General features: G+C 40.0%; 3 protein-coding genes across 8 annotated transcripts in view; 1 reads left to right on the forward strand and 2 right to left on the reverse strand.

The window, feature by feature from the left end:
* The window catches only part of kcnc1b (potassium voltage-gated channel, Shaw-related subfamily, member 1b), a 12,776-nt gene extending 4,560 nt beyond the window's left edge, over positions 1-8,216 (forward strand). For 2 of the 4 annotated variants that reach the window (XM_025908476.1, XM_013270581.3), the window contains 3 exons: positions 249-1,164; positions 1,827-2,003; positions 3,110-5,364. In XM_025908476.1, coding sequence (XP_025764261.1) covers positions 249-1,164; positions 1,827-2,003; positions 3,110-3,249 — 1,233 coding nt within the window. In that variant the 3' untranslated portion in view covers positions 3,250-5,364. Of the gene's footprint in view, positions 1-248; positions 1,165-1,826; positions 2,004-3,084; positions 5,365-5,874 lie in introns of those variants that run through there. The other 2 variants (XM_005450814.4, XM_019361691.2) reach the window with 2 other exon arrangements.
* sergef (secretion regulating guanine nucleotide exchange factor) lies at positions 7,596-16,791 on the reverse strand. Of its 2 annotated transcripts, XM_005450816.4 has the most exons (12): positions 16,668-16,789; positions 16,394-16,487; positions 15,979-16,117; positions 15,488-15,640; positions 14,848-14,942; positions 14,620-14,680; positions 14,064-14,177; positions 13,909-13,971; positions 13,508-13,666; positions 13,253-13,419; positions 11,063-11,099; positions 7,596-8,667 (listed from the first exon to the last, which is right to left on the reverse strand). In XM_005450816.4, the coding sequence occupies exons 1-12, from the start codon at positions 16,673-16,675 to the stop codon at positions 8,480-8,482; spliced, it is 1,278 nt and encodes a 425-aa protein (XP_005450873.1). In that variant the 5' UTR covers positions 16,676-16,789; the 3' UTR covers positions 7,596-8,479. The 2 variants fall into 2 exon arrangements, with proteins under 2 accessions (XP_005450873.1, XP_025764263.1); XM_025908478.1 differs by lacking the exons at positions 14,620-14,680; positions 14,848-14,942 and having other exon boundaries at positions 16,668-16,791.
* A 1,138-nt stretch (positions 16,792-17,929) lies between these two features.
* tph1a (tryptophan hydroxylase 1 (tryptophan 5-monooxygenase) a) lies at positions 17,930-23,368 on the reverse strand. Of its 2 annotated transcripts, none has more exons than XM_003443849.5 (11): positions 23,066-23,368; positions 21,099-21,233; positions 20,816-20,999; positions 20,629-20,729; positions 20,468-20,535; positions 20,191-20,387; positions 19,958-20,093; positions 19,747-19,873; positions 19,541-19,636; positions 19,196-19,329; positions 17,930-19,069 (listed from the first exon to the last, which is right to left on the reverse strand). In XM_003443849.5, the coding sequence occupies exons 1-11, from the start codon at positions 23,153-23,155 to the stop codon at positions 18,895-18,897; spliced, it is 1,443 nt and encodes a 480-aa protein (XP_003443897.1). In that variant the 5' UTR covers positions 23,156-23,368; the 3' UTR covers positions 17,930-18,894. The 2 variants fall into 2 exon arrangements, with proteins under 2 accessions (XP_003443897.1, XP_013125955.1); XM_013270501.3 differs by lacking the exon at positions 23,066-23,368 and adding an exon at positions 21,995-23,002.
* Between the last annotated feature and the right edge of the window lie 3,825 nt (positions 23,369-27,193).

Below are 27,193 nucleotides of genomic sequence, written 5' to 3' on the forward strand. Positions count from 1 at the left end.
AGAGGCGCTTCATATTCGAGACACAGATCAGAGAGGAGTGCAGCTGGGGTGTCATTGCCTCTGTAACTGTCAAACTAGATGCCACTGTCTGAGATAGAAGATTAAATTGCATTGTGTCTTGCTAAGAATGACTGCTAGGCCGTCAAGCTTGATTACACTGCATGTATCAGTGTGCTCATTCTCCTTTTTGTCCTTCTCCTCTGTCTTCTTTCTTTCCTTTTTCTGCCCCCTAAATATTTCCTGCTCAGTGGGTGGCTCTGGCCTCGCTGTTCTTTATTCTGGTGTCCATCACCACCTTCTGTTTGGAGACCCACGAAGCCTTCAATCCCATCATCAACCGCACGGAATGGGACGTGGTGGGCAATGAAACAGTGATGAACACCTACCAGGAGACTGAGACCGCCATCTATCTCACTTACATCGAAGGTGTCTGTGTGGTGTGGTTCACGTTTGAATTTCTAATGCGAATAACTTTCTGCCCAAATAAATTTGACTTCATTCGGAATGCGCTGAACATCATCGACTTTGTGGCCATCCTTCCCTTCTACCTGGAGGTGGGCCTAAGCGGCCTCTCCTCCAAAGCAGCTAAGGATGTGCTGGGTTTCCTGAGAGTGGTCCGCTTTGTGCGGATCCTGCGTATCTTCAAGCTGACCCGTCACTTTGTTGGGCTGAGGGTGCTGGGCCACACGCTGAGAGCCAGCACCAATGAGTTCCTGCTCCTCATCATCTTCCTCGCTCTCGGTGTCCTCATCTTCGCCACTATGATCTACTACGCTGAACGGATTGGAGCTAACCCCAATGACCCAAGAGCCAGCGAGCACACGCACTTCAAGAACATCCCGATTGGATTCTGGTGGGCCGTGGTGACCATGACGACCCTTGGCTATGGAGACATGTACCCTCAGACGACCTCCGGTATGCTGGTTGGAGCTCTGTGCGCCCTGGCAGGTGTGCTGACCATCGCCATGCCCGTCCCCGTGATTGTCAACAACTTTGGAATGTATTACTCGCTGGCGATGGCAAAACAGAAACTACCAAAGAAAAAAAACAGGCATATCCCTCGGGCACCCCAACCAGGCTCTCCTAACTTCTGCAAGACAAGCATCAGCTCCCAGCATCAAAGCCCCATTGCCCATGACGATGTTTTCGAGATAAAGTTTCAAGGTAAGAAACAAGCGTGACATACTTTCTGATAAATGAGTTGTCTCATTTCTATTCGTCATATCGCTATTGTGCTGTTTCACTGTTCGTCTGTTCCCACACTTCAATCAGCTTATGATTCAGGCACGAGATTAAACAAAACGAGTTCTCCACTCATAACAAATCAATAAAATATGTAATGAAAAGCATATTTGACTGGATAGGCGAATAGAGAGATTCAGCAGACTGTGAGTAATCTTGCTATTGATTTTGCACTCCTTAATGCAGTGATTCACTCCTCCTCTCTCTTAAAACTAACTGGATGCATGTATTTGTAAGATTAAGAAAAGTGTAAGTAGACTGGAGTCATTTGAAGCCCCCCACCCCACCCTTGGTGTTGTTACAGCAAAGATATGTTGACCTTTGATTCAGTTTGCGCTCATAAATCTCCAAGCTTCAATAACAAAGCTTCAAACAGAGCTTCCGCAAAGGAGTGGAAGGTAAACAGCAGTTATGCAGACAGCATTATTGAACGAGTTTATCCCAGTGCGAATTAAGGTAGCAGAACATCAAAAAACAACTACATATTCAAATATGTAGTGCTTGAATTAAATAAACAGCATATACAGAAAAATCTCATAGTTTTTTTGTTTGTTTGTTTTTTTGAATTTTTGGTTTCTTTTAAGATTCTAAACTGAATGGTGAGGCAGCTAACGCAGCTCTGGCCAATGAAGATTGCCCTCATATAGACCAGGCCATATCTCCGGAGGAAATCTTCAGCCCCAGCGAGAGAGAGCGGCCCTGCTTCCTGGTCACCACTACTACTGAACGCCCCAACCACACAGGGGGCAGAGTGAGGAGGGGTACGTACAGTAACAGCCAATCACAGGCCCCCCTGAGACACTGACACCCTGTAGACCATATAGGCAGGACAAGCCCCCTTTTTTTTGCCTCTTTGCTGAGAGTTACACCTCAGTTTTTACACAGGCTCTATCACACACAGACACACACTCACAGAGACACAGACAAAATCACGCACACACATGCACACAACAACAAACCTCTTTATAACAGCTTTCATACACGTTCACAGCAGCTGCTTCTCCTCAGTCATCCTGCTGGGATTTGTATATATTCCGATTCACTAAAACACGTTAAGGCCAAGCACAATCACCACAAATGTCCAGAGTAATTGTCCACATCTACATACTATATTTTTTGATACGTGCATAATGTAATACCCCTATTTATTTACAAGTAAGAAAACTATTTTCGAGATTTATATGATCTAGAATGTGTTGTCTTATCTGCCTAAGAAAGTATTTACGTGTTACGCGTGTACCATGTATGTATATGTGTTTTAATGATAAATACCATGCGGAATCCTGACTTATGAGAACATTGCTCTTGATCATAACGGTGCATGAAGTGTCTTGCTGATGGGTGCTATCAGTATGGTGAAGGAGCACAACACAGATGGATGACAGCTAATATCAGATGTAATTATTTAGAAGACGAGACAAAATTGAAATTTACAGATTTCTATACTTTAATAACGGGGATCGCCCCTTTGTTTTTGTTTTGCTTTTAAATTTTATATCAATGATAAATGAAAACATTCCTCTAAGAAAGTCCTGTAAGTCTCCAGCTGTGTGTGGTAAACGGCATACAGCGTGATATTCTACTTGTAGCTGACAAAACATTCCCTGCCTGAGGTGCCTACCTTTCTTGAATTTTTAAGTGTTATACTCCAAACCATTCCAGTACCACCCGGTGCATGCTGTTGTACTCCTAATGCACTCAATGCATGGAGAATAATAATGTGTCTCACGTCTGTGTTGACCTGTTTCTTTGGAGTCAAAAACAAGAAAGCAACAGGTGTAGTATAACCAATGAGGAACACCAAAACACTTTGTCGTGGATTCAGTGCTGCAGTGTACTCAGAACGTTCTCTGTTTTTCAACTGAAGGTTATGAAAAGCCTTGGAGCCTTAACAGCATGTCTGGCATGAGCGGGGATGCCTCTGGAGTGTCCTCAGTGTCCGCCCTGCCCTGCAGCCCACCCTGTCTAATGCAGCACTCACATTCTCCCATCCCATCCATTATGTAGCATGGTTGAGTAGCAGATACAATGCCATTGGAAGGCCAGTCCACACTTCTTATATTTCCTGTCAGATTTTGCTTTCACACTTGCCTTCACACCTGCTTTTGTTTCTTTTTCTTTTAAAATTATTATTATTTTATGTTTATTTTTCTGGAAAATTGTATCTTAACTGTGCTTATACTCAAGCTTCCCAAGTGTTCTCCTTGGGTGTGTCATCATATCATAGACTAGAAAACATTGGCACATGCCACTCTGCATGGGTCACCTCAGTTGCAGACAAAGCACCGTTCTACTTCTTACCACAGGCTAACCACACTCTTTTCCTTGTGTTTACATCATTGCCTGTTGCTCTGTTGCTTTTGATCTCTCATTCTCTTCTGCCAATAACTTATCTCATTTGCTTTTTTGGTTTTGGTTTTTTGTTTTTCAGCAACTTTTTTTGTGAAATAAATTTTCATAAGATGTAACCCCTGCCAATAATATGCTGGACATTAATTATACAAGGCTTTTAAAACATATCCAAAAGCTGTTAAGGGAACTTCTCTTAAGTGCTTTGTACGTTGCAAAGTAGAGACGTCATTCTGAAAGTGCAGTCCAGATAATGTTACCCGAGTGGCCATTAGAAAAAAAAAATGAACATGCTGTTCATGATGTCCGATGCAATATGGAGATGATGACAATTCCTATGATGCCAGTGATGAATACATCTAATGTCAACAGAACTAAAACTGTTCATTTGCATGAACTGCATGAGAAATTATGTTCAACAAGAAGCTAACTGTATCGCAATTACCTGTAAGGAGAAAAAAAAAGTTTTTCTTTCAAAAGCTTCATAAGCTTTGTCATTTTTATGCATTTTGAAACAGCTTTACAAGAGACTCAGTCATAGCAGAGGTTTTTATGTAGCCACCATTCTTTGCCTTTCCCCAAATTCATATATTTATTTTCTTGTATTTATTTGACTGGGGCCTCCAACGGAAAAAAAAATAGCGTGATTTAACTTGAACAATCTGTCATAAAGCCAACTAATGCTGTTATGAGCATAAATAGTTTTTATACAAATATATTTACTGGTAGTTACGAGTTTTTAAAGGGTATCGGTAGACTGCCACCACGTCTATACTGCTGTGCTGCTAAATTAAGGCAGGACTCATGAATTACGAAACAACGGTGCCTTCATACCTGGAGAGGCAAAGTAAAAGCGAGTAATAAATTGACATGATATTAACATAAGTGCTCCCAGTGTAGCATCATTACACTTTATTCCATGCTCATAACAGTGTAACAAAAGCTTTATTTATAGGGTGAACCTTGTACCTTTTGCACCACCCTCGTTCCCTTAATCACAGTTTAAAAAAAAATAGCCCTCTTGGTTATTGTTGTTACACCATTGAACACATATTAGGACTGAACCTTTAGTAGGGATACATAGCACCAAGCAAAAAAAAGAAGCACTAAAAAAAAAGAAAATTTTAAAAAACGACTCATTAGTCCCCACGTCTTTTGTATAATAAAGCACAAAATATAATTAAAGGGGACCAGGCAACTCCACAGAGCCAAAATATATTGAGTTAGGATCAGTGGGAGATGTCACGATGACTCGTGCAGTATGTATGTCTATTGGTTAAAACATCAATACTGTTACTGTTACATGTATTGATACTGTCCCAATAATTATGCACAAATTTTTCAGGGCACTTTAACAAATTTCTTCTTTTTTTTTCCTTTTTTGTTTTGTTTTGTTGACCAATCAGAAATGTTCATTTCTAGAAGAAGATAGGCAAATTATAGCAACTAGTTTTTGTTTTTATTCTGAATGAGCAGAGTTTTACATTTTTTGAGTCATGTCTCTTGTGGTAATTAATGGATGTTATATATTTAAAAAAACAACAACAACAACTTGTTAAGATTTGATGTGAAGAGATGCAGGTGAATTATATGCTCATGCAATTCAAGTGGAGGGGTGGGAAGGAAAAAAAGTACAGTGAGACATAGCATGGGCTGTGGGTTTACTTGGGGAAAGGTAAATGCATGTATTTTACATTTATGCAAAAGAAAAGTATTCAAATAAAAATATGTAAATATAAGTCCTTGCATGAAATAAATTTTATACACAATGAGCGTTTAGACTCCGTTTTTATTCAACAGCACATGCATCTACATACATCTTTCCTTTCCTACTAGCGTCCGGCTAGTGTTACCAACTGCTGTTTGACCCTGTCCAGGTCAAAGAGAGCTTTAAAAAAAAGAAGAAAAAAAAGAGGTGACCGTGAGAGCATGACGCAAAGTATACAAACGCATGACAATGACTGAACTACTGTACATCAACCTGTCAAACGCAGCATGATTGGGCATGTTTATTAACCGACTCAGAGTCCAACCTCTGCACACAGACAGTACATTGGTGTCTGACGCCTTCCGCTAAGCATGGGGAACAAAAACCCAAAACATGGTAAACCCATGTTTACCATGAAGAACTAACGGAGCACATTTTCTTTACTCTCCAAGCCAGTGTCATTTCACCTCTCCCTGCACCTGCAGAGGTAGCCATCATCGCCATCATTTCCACCATTATACATAATTTGTGTAATAATTTATTTTTGTTATTGTTGTTTTTTTATATGTTTATAGAGACCCAACGACAGCACCGGAGCAGACAACCAACAGAGTCAGTTTGTGTTATGAACCATGGTGTACCAACCACTATGTGTATGACCCATAATGGCCCATCACCCACCTGATAGTGCTGTAGCATTGTTGTGTGTATTAGTATTTTTAAATGGTGTGACAGTGACAACCTGTACATCACAAAACTCAGCATAGATGTAGCACAGAGGAAGTTTTGTTGTCAAGCCTTATGTAGCTCAGTATCTGTGACTGGTTAATGTGTTGTAATTTGTGTGCCTATTTTTGGTGTGTGCCAGTGCTGTAAATACGCTTTTTGTGTGCTGAAGTTGTGTGTACCAATGTTTTTTGAGTGATCATCAAATATTTGTGTGCTTCTTCTGTCCAAAAGTGAAAAAAAAGAAATGTTGCTCCGATTTTAAACCGCAAACCCCCTTCAGCAAAAACCTGTCACGCGTCACGTCAGCCAGACTAAACCGTTGAAAACAAGTCATTAACTTTGCACTGTCATCGTCACACCTTTGTAGACTTTTGCACTGTTTTGCACCAGTGAACTTTTAACATTCCTTTGATATGTTTTCATGCATCAGAGATAATGTCCACAAAAAATATAGTAATAATAATGTCATGCTTTAAAAAAAAAACTTTAAAAAATCTAAAAAAAACCACCACTCTTACCTTGTATTAAAGAGGCATTAAAATGGCAAGTTGTGCTGTTAGAATAATAATAGTTGGTGATGCAAATCTTGTTTTTGCAGGGTATGTAGGAATGAAAAGATAGGTTTTCATTTACTGAATGATGATATGCAGTTGTACTTTGATTATCAAAGACAGCTCCTATATAACATGCATTCTCGTATCAAAGCATAGGCATTTAAATAATTGTTTAATTGAGAATCACGTATAATTGGATTATACCTCTTTGTCATTTTTTTGGACACATCCAAATTGCTACATTGGTATGTAATACTAACTAATGCCAAACCATTATCCTCATCATACTGGACAAGTGCCTATGTTATGTAAATTCTTCTTACCATTCAGGATTACAGCTTAACCAACATGACGACGAAATAATATGCATTTTCTTTTAAATTAACCATCAGTCACCAGCACATTGACAACAAGCATCAGCTCAGTACTTGAAAGCACGTGTACGCAGCATCGACCCCAGTGCTGATCAGCTTCTAAAGGCAAGCAACGAGCATAACCTAATTAAAGACGCAGAGTCCTGATCCACTGTTTGTGTGGAAAAAGTTAGTGAGAAGGGACCAACTTTTTACCAAACAACTGCAAACACACTGCCAACAACTTGCTGAGATCTGAGTGCAGTCTGGTACAGCAGATCTGAATATGTCAATAGAGCTGAGTACAAATGGGGGGACTGTGTACTGGTCAAGGTATAATACATATATGTGAGAAAGCAAGCAAGCAAGAAAGCTATTATCATGAAACAGAATCAATTACACAACTTAGAGGCAACTAATTTGTGGCATTTGGTGCGATTTCAGAGTGTGTGTTTTGAACACCGTGCATTTTGTGGTTAGTTATCTCAATAAGGTGTTCAGTGGTCGTTCTGATTGGTTTGTTGTTTAGGGATTTTTGTGTCTTTTTTGACCAATACAGTTCAGACTTGTACAATAGTGATAAATAAAAAAGAACCACAGAAATTATCACTTTTCAGTGAGTGTCCATTTATTTCCCCTCCCCAACATAATCCTGGTAAAAGCACTTTAACATTTATTAATGTTTCCACATTTAACTTACATGAACATTTAAAGTAAACATTTTCATATAAAAGAAAGTCAAGTAAAAGTAGACATCAGCTTTACTGAGTACCTTCACTGCCTTTCTCAAAGGCACTGCCTTAACAACTGCAGTTGGTATCCAGGTGCTGCACTGCGGAGGTCCACTCCTTATAAATATGTAGGTTGGGTCATGTCCAGTGGATGAGTTTCTTCCAAGATTAATGAAGTATGAAAGTGGTGCAAATCAGACAAACAGAAAATCAAAGAATATGACACAGATGGGCAAGGACATAAATAATTGATAGACCAGTAGAAAAATGGGAAATAAAATGCTGTTGTGTGTATGTGCGAGTGGTACATCACAAGACGACAGAGAAATTTTCACTACGGATTGCTGAGATTGACTGCATCCTGACATTCAAGATCACAGCAATAAAACCCCTGACATGAGAAGATGGAGCTGTAACACTAGTCTAGCCCATCCCTCATATGATCTGTAACAGCTTCATTGAGGAAGGCAAACACGTCAGGTGGACCTACAGCTACAGGCGTGGCCATACCCTGCAAAGCCACTGGCCCCATCGCGTCCATCACAGACAAATTATGGCCACATGAAACATAAATCACCCAACCATACGAGGGTATTTATGACAACTGCAGTTTAAAGTGTGACCCCTTCAAGTACTTCAGGTAGCCTTTTAACATGTGAAAGTTAGTGTTGAGTCAAGGGCACTTAAAAATGATCGCACGTGGGTTTCATAGGGCACCGATAAACCACTAAAACAGAAATGTGTTAACTCCCCAAAGCATTCGCTTTTTATAGCCTCTGATTGTCATGCAGAATAAATGTCCCTGCTCCGGCGTTACTCGAGTGGTGCAGAATTTGTTTCTGTGCCGGTCGTCGCAGCGCACACTGCCATGGAGTGTCCGGCTCCGCAGCCAATGAGAACAGGTCTTAGACCAGGAACGAGCTGCGGAAGAAAGACGTTGGCCTGCGAGCCGTCTCCGCACATCCCATGTTCATTCCAGCCCCACGAAAGGAGACTTCCCCCTGAAAGGGAGAAGGATCATGGGTCAGTGTAGCTGACAGGAGAGAGAATGAGGGGGCTGTAGCACAGTGTGTACAATGTAGGCTAAAATCAGCGTCCTGGATTACAAAAATACAGGGTGTAAAAGAAAACACACACAGCTCCTGTTCTCCACCCTGACACTTGGTCAATAATAAAGCCTCGCTGCTCTTCACAGCTGGAGAGCCTATCGGTGGGTGTGGTCAGGTCTGCATCACCGAGGAGACACGTGCCATGGCAACACAGTTACCTAACAGGCTCCATTGCCATGGCAACAGAAGCGAGCTTGCTTTCTCAAGGGTAACACATCTTCAAGCTCTCCCCGTACTGCAGTTGTGTGCCTTTCGTGTCATCTTTTCATTTGTTTCATCGCGAGGTTGTCTTTGTCTTTGTCTGCGTTTTCAGCTCGTCCCCGAAAATCCGCAGCGCTTGCCAGAAAGACGCATATGTTTTCACCAGTTCACAGACCACGATGCCATGCCAAGCAGCTCATGCCAATGTGACAGTTTGCCAGAAACGGCTTATGCGTTACAAACATGCATGTAGTCCCCGTCTTAAAGACAGTGCATGTATTTAGGACTGGACTGACACCTTTTCTTTGATTTAGTGTTCAGAAAGTATTAGTGGACTAAATGTGTTGAAACATTTGGTTCATTGGGAAAAAAAAAAAAAATCTTTATTTTGGTGCTGTGCTTAATTCATGGGCTCACTGACTGGAGTATAGCACATCAGTGTTTCCATGGCAACAAAGTGTCTGCATAATATTCTGCACGACAAAAGGATAATAAAAAAATAAGGAATCTCAAACCAAAAGGCCATTTGTGCATGTAAACAAACGCTGTTATTTGTTTTTGAAATTTGTCAGTTTAAAATTTCACACCCAAATAACAACGCCACAGTGACACAGTCTGCGGAGGTTGCCTTTTTTTAGCGTGACTTGCATCATTCTACAGATACAGCTCTAATTTAAGGTGTTCGTGCTTCTACAATCCCATTAAGTGGAAAAATGTTCACATGAACCAAAAACCTTGCCTCAGATTGGATGAGCTGTGGCCACAGAGTCTTTGACCCTTCTCCCCACCTCTGACCACCGCTGATGATTTTCACAAACCAGGAGAACTTGCTCAGGTTCTAATGAGCAAAGGATGAGCAGGCAACAGATATCATAAGCAGCGTGCAATGCTCTCCGTTCCTTTCCGCCTGACCTACTTCAGCACCCGAAATAGCAGCACTCAGGTCTGCGCTTCCAATCCTGTTTTGCTATTTCATTGCTCCTGCCACCACACTTGAGACAGGAGGAGGAAGAGAGGTGAGCATGGCAGAAGAGTGAGATGCTGGAGGTTCAGATGAGATCTCTGCTTGCTAGTTCTGCCTTCACTGCCCAAAACTGAACTTTTTGAAAGTGCTTCTCGAGAACTATGGATGATGGACAATTTCCACATATTCAAATTAGAATCGCACAATCATTATCGCTATCAATTAGTGAGATTAACACCAGTGAATGGCATGGATGCTTGCAGAAACACCACCGATGTTCACAGTTTCCTCTCTTATGGAAGCATGCGCCTGTATTTCAGTGATCATCTGTGATATTTATATTCGTACTCATGTAAAAAAAAACTGGGTCAGTGTTCAAAAATTAATGTGATAGATTTTACTTCCAAAAACTGTTTTACATGCCTAGCTGGTTACTATAGAAAAGCAGGAGACTTTTGGCAGGCCTGGAAAGAATAAAAGCACATTTAATCTAATGAGCGATCGCAAACAAGCAGTCAGATATGTCTATCTTTGTTCAGTTCTCTTTGAGGGATGCATGTGAGCGTGCGGCGTCTGTTCAGCGGTTAGGCAGACAAAGGGAGATCGTTCTACAAACATACGACTGGAAAAACTTGCCTGTAAATGGGCATGTGGTTAATTCATCTCCTTTACAGGCCTGTTCGGGTAATTGCTTCTGTCAATGATATCCATCTATCCACGCTGTAATTACATCCTCATGCAATAGCCACTGAGCAATGAGCTGACCTCAGAAATGCTCTGCAGCTTTACAAGGATTAATTGTTAACACTGTAATGCATTAGACAGCTCCCTTGCTAACTTTTTAGTAGGGGTGAGGACAGCTTGAAATAGTTTAGCCTCACCTATGTGTCTTCTACATTACTTTACGCAAACACAGCCAGAGTCACCTCAGACCATTGAGGATGTCTCTCATTTCAGCCATGAGTACTTAAAGAACCCAGTAAGTTCAAACTTTGCTTTTAATTTTTCATAAAAGGCTTTTGTTTCCTATGGAAATGTTGAGTGCACTTGTGCATTATGTGAATAATAAGTTAGGAGAAAAGTGAAGAAACTGCAAGGGAATTTTTGAGAGAATATACTCACCTACAGAAGCAAGGTTATGTTCTGATCCACAGCAAATCTGTGGAGAAAATAACTTTTAAATACATGTTGAAAAGCAAATGTGCAATTTTAAGACTAAAATTCAATCACATATGATACTGACAACTGAAATTATCGTATTCTCCCTTAAAAATTAAATAAAATGACAAGATAAAGCCACTCAGATTTAATTAAAAATCTTTTTTAATTAAAAAATATTTTTTTGATAATTAAATAATGATCTTTTTCACATCTTTACATACTTTTGGTACTCCAGCATACGAATCCCCTTTAGCGCATAATGTAAATTGAAACTATAGCAGAGACCCAACTGATTCATAACTCTCAAAAGCCACTGCTGGGCTTGCTGGAGGAGTTAATGCAGCCATTTGAGGATGCTTATACAGTCTTGCCCTTTGCTGACCAAAACCTTTTAGATTTTAATGGCCTTTTCTCCTGCTTCCCCCTTCACAAGTATGACAGAAATTGAGTGGACATGCTTAAATGCTAATTGAATCCTGGACATGAGACACAGTCCACTGAATGGCTGTTAAATGCATTTACAGTACTGTCTTGAGCCACCCCTCATTTCTTTATATTTTGCTTCCAAAGAGGCAGACTTTCTTGCAATCTGTTATAAAGCAGTCACAAGCAATAGTTCTCCAAGTTTTTTGAAGGTCTTTCAAAGTTCAAATCACTGTCAGTTTGCATGGAGGAGGTCAGGATAGAGGTACACAGTGAGTGTTTGCAGCCATCTGTAAAAAAACAGTGGAGGTTGTGTCTTGGCTTGGGTGCACACATTAGCCAGTGGTTCTTGTACTGTCAAATTTTGATCTGTCATCCAGTACTATCTGGAACGCATCTAATTAGCAACAGCTTTATTTTTCACAATGACAACAATCCTGAAAACAGTAAAAGCATACATGGATAGAAAAACACGCAAGAGATGGGCATGTGATTAACTCAGCTCCTGTACAGGGACACTATCAGTCATGGATTGGCCTCCCCTCTGCCCAGACCTCAACATTATTGAAGCAGTGTGGGAACAGAACAGAATGACAGGTAGACTGAAGGTCCTTCAAAGGTCCTGGAGAACTGTTCCTGAAGACTACTTACAGAAATTACAACAAAGCTTCCCTAAGAGAGCTCAGGCAGTGATAAAGAATAAAGGCAGCCATAACAACTATCAACTTTAAGCTTCGTTAAAAAGGTCCAAACCCAGTTTTTTCCTTATTTACTGTATTTCCATGTATGTTTGCACTTTAACCAATAAATGAGTGTACTGCATGTAGCACTGTATTTGACAAAGAAAACAAGTGATTAACAGAAACTGACCCACTGATCATGAACCACTGACTGGTTGAAATTTGTCCATCAGTAATGCTCACATGGCTCCCTCCTGGCACTAACAGCCATGTCACATTCAAAGTCACTTAAATCACCTTTCTTTCACATTCGGATGTTCAGTTTGAACCTTAGCACATCGTCCTGACCACGTCTACATACCTAAATGCACTGAGTTGGTGTCATGTGATTGGCTGTTGGTAGATGTACCTAAAAAGTGGCCAGTCAGTGTATATGTACAGTGCTTTAACAGAGTAGGGTGGCCTGAGTGATTCATATCCCACTCGGCCAATTCATCTTACTTCATGCTCAAAACGCAAGGTGACAAAGCTTTGACACCTTATGTGTTGTTGCAATGATCTGCGCGCAGTGGAAAGATGAAAGGAGCGCTTGTCCTTGTTTGTCCCTGACATCCGCTTTATTGGCAATGACCATAGTGTCACCATTGAGACTACAGGTTAACTGCTACAATCCCATTCACATGTAACTGTCCTTACGGGAGAAGAGAAAACTGCCTTCACTGATAAATACAAGTCGTTTTTTTCCCCTGCTGAACTATAATGACAGTGTGAGTATGCTTTGTACATAAGGGATAATTATGCAAATCATTAAGAACCTTCTGTTCAGGGGAAACATGCTTCGCCTTATACTAAACAATCAAGAGCTAATTTGTTTAACTGTAACTGTCTGCTGCCTCCTGCTGGACGTCTACTGGCATTTTCAAACTAATTTCCACAGCACTATCCTCAAGACCAACAATCCAAACACAAGTCTAGGAAACATTTAATTGTTACTGACTGCAACACAGCTATAGGTTCTGCCATCTGGCGAAGTGCTAAACACTCCTACCTGTGTTGCTCCACGAAGGTTTTCAACCTCTGCAGGGAGTCCAACCTCCTGGGTGCCACCTTGTGCCACAGGGCCAGCTGGCTGCTGCTCTGTGTCCTCACTGGCTGATATTTGGCGGCCCAGCTGTCCATAATTTCCCCTTCCCCATGTGAACACTCTCCCGCTCTCTGAAACAGATAATGGAATTGTTTTTTCAGTTTGAGCAACTGTCCTCTAAATCCTGTAAAAACTACTGAACATCACAGACCCGAGTACCTGTCTGAGCAACAATATGAGTCCAGCCGCTCCACACATTTATCACTTTTTCTCCATCCAGCAGAGATCGCTTAAGAAGAGTGGGAGAAGACAGGAAGGACTCTGTGGTGGTCAGCTGACCATGCTTGTTGCTTCCCCACAGAAACAAATCGCCATCTCCTGCACACATGACAGCGACAGCATTACTCTTCATTCAGCACAGGCAGCAGAAAAGCAGAACAGCAATTGAGATGATCTGGTGAACTAATTACAGGACATCAGAGAGGGCAGACTTGATATATGATAAAGAAGATCAAGACAGTGGTAGTGCTTATGAGTGTAAATTGTCCCTATGAATGAGCAGTGCAAAATACATAGCTTATTTTTGCACAACATATTGAAGCAACTCACTACCGTCCTACCTGTAAGGCACACACAGTGTGCTGACCCTGCAGTTACCCGGTGTGATATTCTTTGATCCAGACCTGCAACAAGGTCATAAATATCTGTCACATCTACAAATCACCAATAATAGAATAAATTAATAATTATTTATGTTCAGTACAGCTTACGTTACCTGGTACCAGACAGGGCACCTTAGAGTTAAAGTGAGATGGGACAGCATGTGGACTGAGTGCTCTCTTAGCATAACTGAAAAGACCAGTTCCCCACTGATAAACACAGCCTGAGCCTGAAAGTCAAACAGAATTACAGGATTTACGGCTTCACTGTCAAATGAAAAACAGGAGCAGTCAGAGTGCATACCTCCACCAAGACTGAAAATTCCCTTCACACCATGCATGCACTAAGTCCTATGAGATGAAAGATATCTGGATGCAGACTGGTTTATGGTATTTTCTTTAGAACATCAAGCCAAAGTTTAAATTCGATATGCATTTTGGAAGATATCCCATTTTTCAGGATCCAGATTTGGACTGAGTCCAGAAATGTAATCCATTCTAATTCCCAACTCTGATAAAGTTTTCATGCAAGTTCATACTATATATATATATTTTTTTTTATAAATACAGCTAAGAAACATACAGACAAAGAAACATAAAGACAGGCAAAACAAACCAATCATGTAACCAGATGTTAAAAAAACATGAGGGCAGTTCACAGTGCTACCTTACCAGTAACAGCAAGTGAGTGTCGGAGTCCTGCTGCTACACTAACTACTGGCTCCATCAGACTCTGTCAACAAACAGCACAATGACATCTGCCTTAATGAAAGTGATTAAGATGGCAGGTAAGTAAAGATAATTTATACTAATGCAGATCACTCAAGATGTATTGAATGCGTATTAAAAAAAAATTAAAACCTTTACTTTATAAAAACTGCACCCCCATTGTGTTCTCACCTCAACAACCAGTAGATCTGCAGAGTGTGTCACAGTCTGTCCAACACCCAGTTGCCCAAACACATTGGAACCACATGCTAATAGTTGCCCACCGTCTGAGAGTGTGCCATAACAGGAAAAGAAATATGCCTTTATCTAAGACACACTGAAAAATTCCGCTTTTGGGTGAGTGGAAGGTAGTTAAGGTGACCTCTGTTATTCCCATTCTTACTGTTTCTCAGCTATGCTCTGTTTAATTCCTCAAGCATGGGTTGACTGTGTTAAATATGTAGGGTTTTTTTTGTTGACAATATAGCAATAAATGTGAGTTTTTTTCACCCTTTTTCTAGAAACATATGTATCATAATGGTCTAAGTGTAATATATCTGCACTTTCAGGAAAATTAGATCTAATATAATATAATATGATGAAGGTTCTAATATAACACAGCTATATTATTTTATTTTATATACAATTCATCTATTGTATTATTCAAATATAATAAAATGTTATATTAGAATAAAAACTAACATTGCCATAAAAGATCTATTATCCCTGCCCAAAAGAAACACCTGTGTTTTGGCTAGCAATATCACCCTTAAACAGAGTACAAATAGAAATGAGGAAAAATTCCTGGTAGGAAACGGTGCTGACTGCTCACCAGTGAGAAGAAGAGTAAAATCCCAACCACAGGCGATGTCTGTGACTCTCTGATTCAGGATGGGGCAGTGCTGAAGAGTTGAGATGTCTGCACTGTGGCCAAGTCCCAGCTGGCCTCTGTTATTCTGTCCACACACAAACACCTCGCCACTCTCTGTCCAGCACAGCAACATGGGAACAATCAAAGATTTTACTTAGATGTGTTATTTTTGGGACAGTTACACCTGCACACTCACTCTAGACATTTACTTAAACAGACGAGACTGAACTGAGTGGAAGTTTGCTTCTACCGTTTGCTGTTAGATCATTTATAATTTTTTGCATTAAACAGATTATCAACATAAAAACAAACAAACAATTAATTTCACTGGCCAGAAGGAGGCGCTACGTGACCTATGAAAGTCTTGCTCACATTACCACAACCGACTAAAAACGTCATCATTCGCAGGTGGGCTGAAGTTTGTGTTTAATATAGGACGAAAGGCTACGTACCGGTAATAACTACGGAATGTCCCCCACCGCCGCTGATAGCCCGGACTGGCCTGTTTTGTAGGGCAGCAATGTTAGAGAGCCGGGGCGAAGCCTGGTCCTCCACATGTCCCTGGCTCAGTTGCCCGTAACTGTTGGCTCCCTGACAGAAACAGCACAGCTCAATAAAAGTATATGACAGACCGACAACTACTATCAGTGCTCAGGTGAGCGTGAACCAGATGTTAACATCTGTTTTTTGTCGCCTCACCTGTAAAGACAGTAAGTTTGGACGCTAGTTAAGCTAACGTTAGCAAAAGTGCTACGTCTTCTGCGTTTCCAATTGAAGAGTCACTTTGTTCCTTGCATTCAAATAAAGGAATTACACAACCAGATATACGTGACTTTTACAGTGTACCGTTCAATATAACAAACTTACCCAAGAATGTAAACAAAACTCCAACCGTGCGTGTGTTTCCATGAGTATCTGGGCTAAACACTCAAGTATGCTTTGCGACACTGTCGCGAAGGCGCTTGAAACGGATATATGAGTGGCAAAAGTTACAAACTAAGTTATGACTTTTTAGAAATGTAATATCTAACAATATCTAACATACAGATACATAATATATGGTAAAATAATGGGTGGATTTTTTAAAGCAGGATACTACAACCTGCCTGAAGCACCAAAGGACTCCACAATTGACATTCACCTCAACATAAACTCATCGTTATGATTAACTTGTTTGTGTTTGACAAAGTTTGTGATTTTCCCAAACCACGTCTTGGCTGTTTGTGGAGCTGAAATAGCTCCACACGTGACTCGCCTTACTATCACCCACTGTCACTGACTGAGAGAGTGAACACACATAAGCCCTGATGCATTTATACCACCGTATTTCGCATATCACCACGACAGGTGGAAGTAGTCCCTAGGATCCCAATAATACAGTTACGCTCCCATGTGTTTTTGTTAATCATAAACTACAAATTTACCTCACATTACTAAAATGTTGATATTTTAATATGAGAATCAATTCTAGATTATAAATATCTGGTATCGGAGGAATCGATATTTCAGTATCGATTGTAACGCCACTACAGAAGAGACTACAGCTTCACAAAAAACGACTTTAATGTTAAATGATCAAATTCTTCAGGTGACAAATTTAGAATAATCTGGGCAGCACTATTATGCCTAAGTTTTAATTTGATTCACCTTTTCAATATGAGCTACCCTTATGTGTATCATTTCTTGAAGTTATAGTTTTAATGTGTTAAATCAGACCAATTTCTTAAGCTGGGCAGTAAATACTCTTTTCTGCTCTGTCTGTTCCTTTGGATTACTGACCTCAGGTATTCAAACTCATCCACCTTTGCTGCCTCCTCCTGGCATCTTCACTGTAACACTGTTCACACATATCTATTCTGTCTTGCTTCTAGTGACCTCTTCTCCCCAGAGCATACCTCCATCTCTCCAGGCTCTCTTCCACTTGCTCTATTCTCACTACAAATCATACTGCTGTCTGCAAACATCATTGTCTACAGAGACTCCTGCCTGACCTCTGTCAGTCTGTCCACCACCACTGAAAACAACAAGGGCTAGTCTCTGATGTTATCCCACCCCCACCTCACCACTGTCTTGCTGTCCTTATAGATGTCCTGCACTACCCTCACATATTTCTCTGGTGCGGTTCCTCTATTGGCACCCTTGCATGTGCGTTATCGCCACGTTTATCATCTGGACCTAGCACCTTTCCGGTCTTCATTCATCACATCCTCAAAGTATAAATAAATAATATAAATATAATAATAACAACATAATAGAAAATAAAATTGTATGACGCCATTTACGTGTCCACGAAATGCGTTTAAGAGTCAGGCTTGATATTTCTGCTACCTGTCTTGGAAAGTTCTGTTCCCGATTGGACTTTTTCATTAGGCAATAAGTGTCTTGGCTCTCAGATCAAAGGCATATTTTTTTCTACAACACTTTATTGAGATTTTGCAAACTCCAGCCTCAAAATAATTGTTATAATCACTTTCAGAGTCTTCGCTGCCATCATCTTGCATCTCTATCATCAACAGCAGCATCATCCTCAGGATTCAATAACAAAGTTACATCCACAAGGACTAATAAAAGTAGTAAATCAACAATTAAACAACTGTTTGACATGCTATAAACACACAAAGGACTTTTTTATTCAATTTTTTTTGTTTGATTCACAACCCTAGTTCTAATGTCTATATTTCTTTACAGTAGAAAAATAATGTCTTGATTTCTGGAGTTCTACAATTGAATTCACTTCAACAGGAGGTATTCAAAATCATCACTGTAAAGTAATCGCTGACATGGGCCAAATCGATCATAATCAATCACAAGAGCATTCTTATAACAACAGCTATTTAAAGGTGTCACTTTCATAATTTCCCTCAACAGCACACAAAAAAGGAAAATTACACACACACCAAAAGACAAATACAAAGAAGGTACATTTTAAACATTTCATTGAAGAGAGGAGTATTAAACATGAAGAAGAAGAATGAAATGAATTACAAAAAAAGAAAAGAAAACTCACACAATCATATACAAAAGCAGAAATAACAATTGGAGGTGTCTGTAACAGCTGGAAGTGTTTCAAAAGTGAACTGAAGTACCATCAAAGCACATAAACTGTTTGCAACATAGAAGCCAAATAGTACCTCAGATTAAGCAGCTCTTTGGGTTTGTCAAATATCTTAAAGTTAGTGTCTAAACATACCTAGTGCACCTGTAAATTGTGTAAGCTATATAAACCATGCAGTGGAGACAACAGAGCATTTTGGCTTAAAACCGATGCTCATTCATGTTACTGGCAAAGGACAACACACAAGCAACGTCTCTACAGCAGTGCCGGGGATGACAGACTGTCGGTGTAACTCCATGTGAACTGTGCGCAGTCAGACACCCAGCTGTTTGTTCAGCCGGCTGAGTGCGTCACCGACGATGTCAAGCTCGTGTCGCAGCTCCTCCACCACACTGTTGATGCTGGGAGTGTCTTTTAGCACGTCCACACTCTGGGTGTAGGGGTTGTATCGAACTGTGAAGGGACGCTTGATGGTCTTGGCAAACTCCCTGAAATGAACAAAATATTAAATAATATGCAATCAGCAGTTTAGCTTAAAAAGCCTACTTGCTATTCTTGCTGGGTCTATCTATATATTATAGTGTACAAGTTAAATGCTGAGTAATTAAGCTCACCTCATTTTGACTTTGGCCTCCTCAAAGCTGTCTGACACAAAGTAGACATCTTGAAACGTTGTGATGATGCATTCCTGCTTGGATGTAATTTTGGGGTCAAAAGGCATTATCCTTGCATTACCAGAGAGCGCATGCTGTCAGAGAGAAACACAGTGGAGATGTTGAAAACACAACTTGATCATTTAATAAATGTACATCTATATTTTCTCATCAAATAAAGATTCTTTATTATGTGTCTTGAGGTGGAATTTGATCAAGATTATAACGTAAAAAGACTATTCTGTCTGTGTTTTTAAAGCTCTTTGTGTAAAGGTGCCCACTGTACCATCCTGTTTGGATGTCTACCTTGAGCTCACTGATAGATGACAGGAGTCCAGCTCCATAAGCTCGCAGCTTCCCCTCTTGTTTGCATAGACCAAACTCCACAGTGAAGAAATAGCACTGCAACCCAGAAGACGAACACAAGCAATTAGGATGACCTTGTTGGATTTTGAAAAAGAAATATCTTCATAAATATTGTTTGAAAATTAGATTGCAGCAGTGACTCTTACAGTGGCCAGTTTTTGAACTGAATCATCGGAGGCTCCAAGTGAAGCGAGACCAATCTCCTGAGAAAACTGGGCAAAGCTGGGCTCTGCGAGCAGCGGGACGTGGCCCAGCAGCTCGTGGCATGTGTCCCTTAATAATAAAAGAAAACCAAATATTAAAACCAGAATTAACATTTACATTACATATTTAGATATAGTTTTGGTTAGTACTCACGGTTCAGGGGTGTACAAGGGGTCGGAGCTGTGCCGCACATACTGGGTGCAGTGGAAAACGCGGAATGCCAAACCAGCAAGAAAGTCACGGGGGGACAGGTAACCTGCCACAGGCCTGATGGTAAATCCAGTACGTTCTGAAAAGATAGTGAAAATATATGAGTGATTGCACTGTTAAAAGTGAACAAAATGATTTAAATCAAAGGAATATTTTAATCAAAATTGATAATTTACCCCTGAGGAAGCGTGAGACATCTTCCAGCTGAGGGATGTTGTCCTCTCGACATTCACAGTATTTGGACAGCAGTGGCAGGTTCTTCAAGTATTCCCGGCAGGCGTGGGTGGGGTACAGCTTGTTGAGCTCCCTGTACACAACACCCCAAGTCTTCACTTCCTCCTGTGTGAACTCAATACGAGGAATGGGATCTCCACTGGAAAAAGACAGAAAGAACTCCATAAGAATCATGATTTTTTAAAAATACAATAGACATTTAAATAGATCAAAACTTACTGTTTGTAGGCCATGGCAAGATCTGCAAAATACTTTCGCCTTTTCCGATAGACATTGTCCTTGAAACCCTGATAAAGAGAAACGTAGGAAATATGAGAATGCTTCATTTTAAGGGAGTTTGGTTTTGTTTTCTGAAGTGAAGCAGCATGTTGATAATGTACCGGATGGTCGGCATCCAGTTCAGATCCATACATCAGGACTCGGTTAGCACACTTATCCAAATCTGAAATCTTCTTTGGGAACCAGGGTACTTCATACATATCTGAGAACAGAAGAAAAAAGGTGTTCAAATCTAATATTGTACCTTTAATTCAGCATCTGGAGTGTATTCACTCACTACTTTCTCACCTTCCTCGCGTAGACAGGAGTTATCTGGAGGCTCCATATCCACCACATTCACATGCTTCCGAAGCAGCTGGATGATTTCATTCAGTTGCTCGTGGTTGCTGTCACAGTCCACAAAAATTTCAAACTCAGAGTTGCGTCTTTTGGATTTCCTGGACTCAATGTGTACAAGGTTCACGTGGTTTTCCTGCGAGAATAAAACAAAAGAATTCTTTATTCATTTCAAAGCTAAAAATGTGTCGCAATCAAGTCATTCGGTAAAAAGGAGCAGGGTTGGGGGATGTACCTGGAAGAGTTTGAGTGCCTTTACAAGCCCCCCAACTTCATTCTTCAAGGAAAAGATGATTGTCGCTCTCCCTTTCTCTGATGAATTCTTCTTTTCGTTGTTTTCTTCAATTTTGGTAAAGGTTGACTTGTTTATCTGAAAATGATCAACAAACACAGAGAAATTCAGGTGTGTTTAATAGGGAGAAAAAAAAACAGTGGAGCAAATGAACTTTTGCTAGCCAATTTAAATTGGCTTTAAAATAATAATAAAGTCTACATAATACCCTTATCCACAGACTTGATGCAGAGCTTCTAATTACTTAAGACTATAAAACCATCCTAAATAACAACAATAGTAATCCTATAAATATAAAGAACTGCAGACAGTCAGTCAGTGTTTAAAACATACACTGGCAGGTATATTTGTTACTCTAAAGGGAATCATTGGCTTTTTCTTGATATCGCTGGTGTAAAAAATGAGTAATGGAAGTGCAGTGCATGCGCACAGGCAGGGCTCAGATTAAGGCTGACCAACTTCTTTGTCCAGTTCAGCACCTCGGATAGCGCTCTCACGTTGACGCGTGCCTGTGCGCGCTGCACACGCCAGGGGAAAATTATTTTAATCCTGCCTCAGATTTTAGCAGCGAGGCTGTTAAGATGCCAACAGTACAGAATAACTAATCTGTTTTGATTGACTCCAAAGTCTTATCCTTTACTGCTGATACTGATACTGCTTATTAAGAAATTTTAAAAAACAAAAAAAACAAACAAACTTAACCCCCGCTCCCCCCCAAAATACTTTAGAATTTGTCATCAAACAATTAGCACATAATGCCAAAGTCCAACGTTTAGACGGGATTAAAAGGATCACGCCCCTCACGTGAAACAATTAAATTCAGTTAAATTATTTCCTACCACACTTCGCCCTTCGTACATGGTGTAGACCGCGCGGCACACCAGTTTTCGGTAAGCCCTTGCCGGTAGTATCCCTGAAAGCATTAGTGCATGGAGTCTGGATCAGGACGCTGCCTGAGGTCAATTTTTTGCGTCTCGGTTTAACGAAGATGAACTTGTCTCTGCCTCAAGGAATCGCCTTACAGCAATCTCATTTGGAGAGCGGGGAAGCCTATTATTAGCTCCCCTCCACTCTGAAATCTCGCCACACGTTAGGGAAGCTCTTAATCACTATAGCGCGCACGTTTTTTAGGCCGTTAAGTGGGAGAACATCGCTTCCCCTCATCAAATACTTTACTTTTTATAGTTGTGAAATAAATACGAAATAAAAAGATATCATCTTTTTTTTTTTAATCCAGGGGTATCAACGAGAAACTTATAAAAAAAAAAATAATTTTTTTTAAACAGGTGTGATCACATTTGCATCTGCATGCATGGGGGTATAATTTGTCCATCTTTTACTTTAATATGATTTAGTGACGTTTTCCGCTGTGAAAACTGCCTTAAACGTCGTTGATTTTTTTTAAATTTCAGTTTAAACATGTGTGTTTTTCGTTTTATCTCCATGTCTAAAACAGATGAGATATTGTCCTGGAGTACCTGTCAGCGTTTTCTTTTTCTTTTTTCCCCTTGCATGTGCTTGGAGACATCACATACTGCAGGTTGATCGGTTTATCTTTTATCTCCTCTGTCTGCGAAGGTTGCTCAGCGTGAGCACTGAAGCTTCTTTTATCATACCAAATTCAGATGTCTCTCTTTCTTTAACCCTCTTAACTCTTTGACGTAAATTACGGTATAACAAAACGGCTTAAATTAATCTGCGCTGACGACAAAGTGAAAGCTTATTCGTTAAGATGACCCGCACCGATCTCCCCACCACTGTCCAAAAAAGTCACTTAAAAACAAAACAAAGCAAAAGTTCTTCATCCTGTTTGTTTCTATTATTTTATCGAAGATAAATGAGTTTCTTTAAGATATATCTTCTAGAATAATAAAACCTTCCTTCTTCTTCTCTTTCTGTGACCTTCTTACCTCATTGTTCAGCAATTTTTCTTCGAAGCCGAGGTTCATAGAGTCAAAAGATCTTCCTCTACGTGGTCCTTCGATTTTGTTTGAGTACATGTTAAAGTGCTGCTGTTCTTTTTCTTTTTTTTCCTTTTAGGCCTTCTTATTTAGTTGGCTTTCCTCTTTGCAAAGTGGGGTGTCTACTGTGGAGTGGAGCGCCGTGCTATTTAACCGCACAGAGAAACAGGGAGGGGGCAATAAGCTCACCCAAAGCAGCAAATGGAAAAGGAGCAGCAGCACCGCCCACATCATTAGGGGGAAAGGGGTGTCTTTTTAATTCACCGAAAGGCCCGATCAGTCACGAAATCAGATTTTACTGAGAGAATACCAATCACGTTTCACGCCTATTAGGAAGCTTTGCTCTCTCTCTCTTTTAAATGTTTGAATTATTTAACTATCACTAAATATATCAAATGTGAACTCATGTTAGATTGGCACACAGAGGTCATTCTTATTGCTTGCTGACACCCTGAGACAAAGAAAAGGTTAAGGTTTAAGATTTAAGTAGCCCACCAGTCTTCCTTCCAGTGATCCAAACATGCCCCCCTTCGAAATCCCGCACCATAAGCTCCTCTAAGTTCTTGCACATAACAGACATAATCTGCATGTTTTCCATTCTTTAACACAATGCACCTTTTTAAATAAGATCAAGACAGCAAAGCAGAGAGAGCTTCAGAGGCCTTTGCAGGCAGAATCAATGTGAAGCAGTGCTGGATGCGAGAGACCTCATTACTTTAAACAGATAACACCACTGTTTACTCTTAAGCTTTAGTCACCTTACACATAGGACGGGTGAGATGTCTCTGGCTCTTAGCAAGGTCTTTTAGCTGCCCGCTGATCTAATGTGATGATACATGTGGCTAATGCACATGCTGGTTGTCTCAGGTGGTCCTGGGCTGTGTCACTCGTGACACAGACAGATGCTTTACACAAGCCAAGCAGGCAGTGAAGGGAACTTCCCCCTCAGATGTTGTGTAAGGTAGAGCCGGAGCTAGAAGTGTTCACCTTCATGGTGACTTCATAATGTTAGAGGAAGATGTCACATCTATGTGGGTATCAAGTTCACTCTGGTGTGCATTTTAGTCAATCAGCACCCAGCTGGTCGTTCATTTCCATCTACTGGTCACACACTGACAGCCTCTTCAGACTTGCACTAGTGTGATGTGGTCATAAAGTTTGTAGCAAAGAACGTGTAAACATGTTTATCTTACTGTTAGCTTAAGCTCCTTATTGCTTCCATGTAGAAGGTGAGCATTTCTGCTTCACTGTGCAAACACAATATGCACAGCCTGGGTAACAAAACACAGGCTGAACATAAACAAATCACCATTTTATTAAGTTACATTACATTAAGAAGCGCTGAAACAGCAATTCGGTTGTTGTTTTAGGGAGATGAAATAAAAATGGCAGTAAATCATTTAAATCCAGATACCCAGCTTTGGGTTTGTGATAAGTTATAAGATAAATTTCCCTGGACTGTTGTTCAGACACATATAGTGATTGAAAGATGTCCTGATGTGTGGATTTGATCTCTTCAGAGAAAAGTTTGCTTTGAATCAGAAACAGAGTCACAAAAAGGTAATTAAAAATACAGCACATATTATAACTAAAGAAAAACAAAGTTAAAATACTTAAATTCAATCCTAATTTCAAGACCATAATAATAGTATTTCATGGTAATAGGAAGAAAAAACAAAACTATAGTAATTACATATACCAAAAAACTAAACTGATTCAAAATGTCGTAAAATATGAAGGAATCAGAGCAGATCATTTATTAAGAATAAATCAGTCTCCATACAATGCAGTTTAGACCTCTGACAAAGTCCAGAGGCTCTTTACTTACACCACAATATGTTGAAGGTTGTTAAGAAGACTGCTGCTGTGTAAAGCAATAAAGTGTGCTCTGGTAGGTATTGTGGCCACTAGAGAAATGCTAATAGACGGAACATTTTTTTCCTCTGTACAGTATTGTGTCTTGCCTCTTGAGCACGAGGAGAGGAAAGCAGCCTAATGAACAGTGTGTCAGTATTGTTCAGGGCTCACTAACGAACTGTACCTTTCAAGAATCAAGTAAGACAGCCTTGCACACGGGGCAGCGAGCACATCCAAATTCACTCATAATATAATTTCCACAGATCTCACTTTTATGCTGCACAGGCTCTGGCTATGTCTTTGATGTCCTTGCATCTTGACAGCTCCAGGACCAGCTCCCCTTTGTTTAAAGAGAGTCAGAGACCATTAGAGTTCATGTTGGATCCAGTTTAAAAAGCATCGGTTTATCTGCCTCCTCCTGTCTTATGCTAGGAATATAATTTTCTTTTAAATCATGTTTAAACAATAATCTAAACTATTATTAACAATGACATGTGGCTCGTGCCGTTTCTGCTTTACCACTCAGAGGGGAATTGACTCAAGGTGCACTGAGATGCTTTAAGCCAACAACAAGGGTCAGAGAGTGCAGCATGAATAAGATGGCTCATTCTAGTTCGTTCTCCTGATGACTCATCTCTCTTATGTGAACAGTAGCCTCTTGATAATTAAGATGAAATGCTACGATGCAACAATATAGCTAATAATAAACACCAATTTGAAACCCTGTTGTCAAGCAGGAGTCTAATAGTTATATTATTGGAAATTATATCATGAAAATTGTGCAAAACCTCTTTTGTGAACACACTAATCACACAAACCTAACCTTTTTTGGTATAGTTACAGAAATACTTCTACTTCTACTCTATTGTTCTTGAACTCAAATACTCTTAGACTCAAAACAGATTTCTTCCAGCTTTTGATGAGGTTTTTCATGCTCTTCTAGAGTAAGATAATGAGACTACTCAACACATTAACACATCCGATTACAGAAACATAACCTACTTTAGAAGAAACCAGCCATGGGATTCTCTAAAAGGCCTGCTAGGCTCATCAGGCAAGCAAAGTTGTGTTTTAAGAGTTTCAAAGGAAAACGCAGCACGTATAAGTCACTGTACACACTCTTATTCCTGTGGTTTGTGACAGACATGACTGAGCGTGTTAAAGCTGGATGGTAGCCAGTCTGTCCCAGTTCTGTTCCCTTTAATCAGAGGGATTTATTCACAGTGTCTGAGCATCAAGCTGCAAGAGATCTCTCTGGCTAATCTCACCCATGGCTATGGCTAACATGCGCATTATGTGTATTAGATATATTACTATATCTCACAGAGTGTTTGGAAAAAGAACAACAATAACTCACTGCAATAACAATGAGCATTCATGGTGCACTCTCCATGGAGAGGTCAGGGGTCACAGTGCAGGAGGTTTTGCTCAATGATACTTCAGCAGGGCAGATGCCACCTTTTGATTCACTTACTCCTTCCCTAGTTTAGAAATACAAGGTTGTAATAATGAATTACATTCGCACTCACATGTTCAGTATACACCAACAACAGTTACACATACACAGCACAAAACTACACAGTAAAGAAGTAAAGGCTGAAAAAAACATGATCAAACATGTCTGTTTGTTTGGGATGCAATAAGAAAGTTGAGAAACACTTATTTATCATACAAGATCATGATTAATCAAGCTCTAATAAGGTTATATATGATGTAATTATAAATACATATGTAACCATTCACACTGGACACGTACAGGTACAGATTTTGTAGAGTTAGAAAAAAAGAAGGGGAATTTACCCTTAAAATTAAGGCTTCATTTAATATCACAGTAATTTGATCAATTAATTTTGTGATTTTATAGTAACTTTATTTATTAATCTAGTGATTTGATATGCATTTATTTAGCAATTTTGTGATTTGACAGGCTTCAGTTCAAGTAAAGTAGTGATTCTTCTTCTTCTTAAAGTAATTAATAAAGACATTATTGGAATTCGTTTAATGTGTTTTATTGAACAAACTCAGCCACACCAGTGGGATGGGATATCTGTGCTCCGTTCCCAGCAGCTGATTATAAGACCAGTGTTTGAATTTCCAAATATCCAAGGTCTTCTAATAGCACTTCATCAATAGCATTCCAGTCTTTCACCTAATCCTGAGCTCTGTTTCAACAACTAACTAATCAGAGCAGTGAATGGTCAGCTTGCGTACACTTCCTGT

Source organism: Oreochromis niloticus, linkage group LG7 (assembly GCF_001858045.2).
Source record: "Oreochromis niloticus isolate F11D_XX linkage group LG7, O_niloticus_UMD_NMBU, whole genome shotgun sequence".
Lineage (NCBI taxonomy): Eukaryota > Metazoa > Chordata > Actinopteri > Cichliformes > Cichlidae > Oreochromis > Oreochromis niloticus.

What these genes read in the sequence shown, in the direction of transcription:
- sergef (XM_005450816.4), bottom strand. An exon ending in AGTTTTGTTTACATTCTTGG is followed by an intron (nt 16,118 to 16,393) that starts GTAAGTTTGTTA and finishes TGTTTCTGTCAG; the next exon opens with GGAGCCAACAGTTACGGGCA. An exon ending in ACACTCACTTGCTGTTACTG is followed by an intron (nt 14,178 to 14,619) that starts GTAAGGTAGCAC and finishes TTTGACTTTCAG; the next exon opens with GCTCAGGCTGTGTTTATCAG.
- tph1a (XM_003443849.5), bottom strand. Translation starts at nt 23,155, where the DNA reads ATGTACTCAAACAAAATCGAAGGACCACGTAGAGGAAGATCTTTTGAC. An exon ending in CTTGCCATGGCCTACAAACA is followed by an intron (nt 20,388 to 20,467) that starts GTAAGTTTTGAT and finishes GTCTTTTTCCAG; the next exon opens with TGGAGATCCCATTCCTCGTA. An exon ending in TGTCTCACGCTTCCTCAGGG is followed by an intron (nt 20,094 to 20,190) that starts GTAAATTATCAA and finishes CTATCTTTTCAG; the next exon opens with AACGTACTGGATTTACCATC.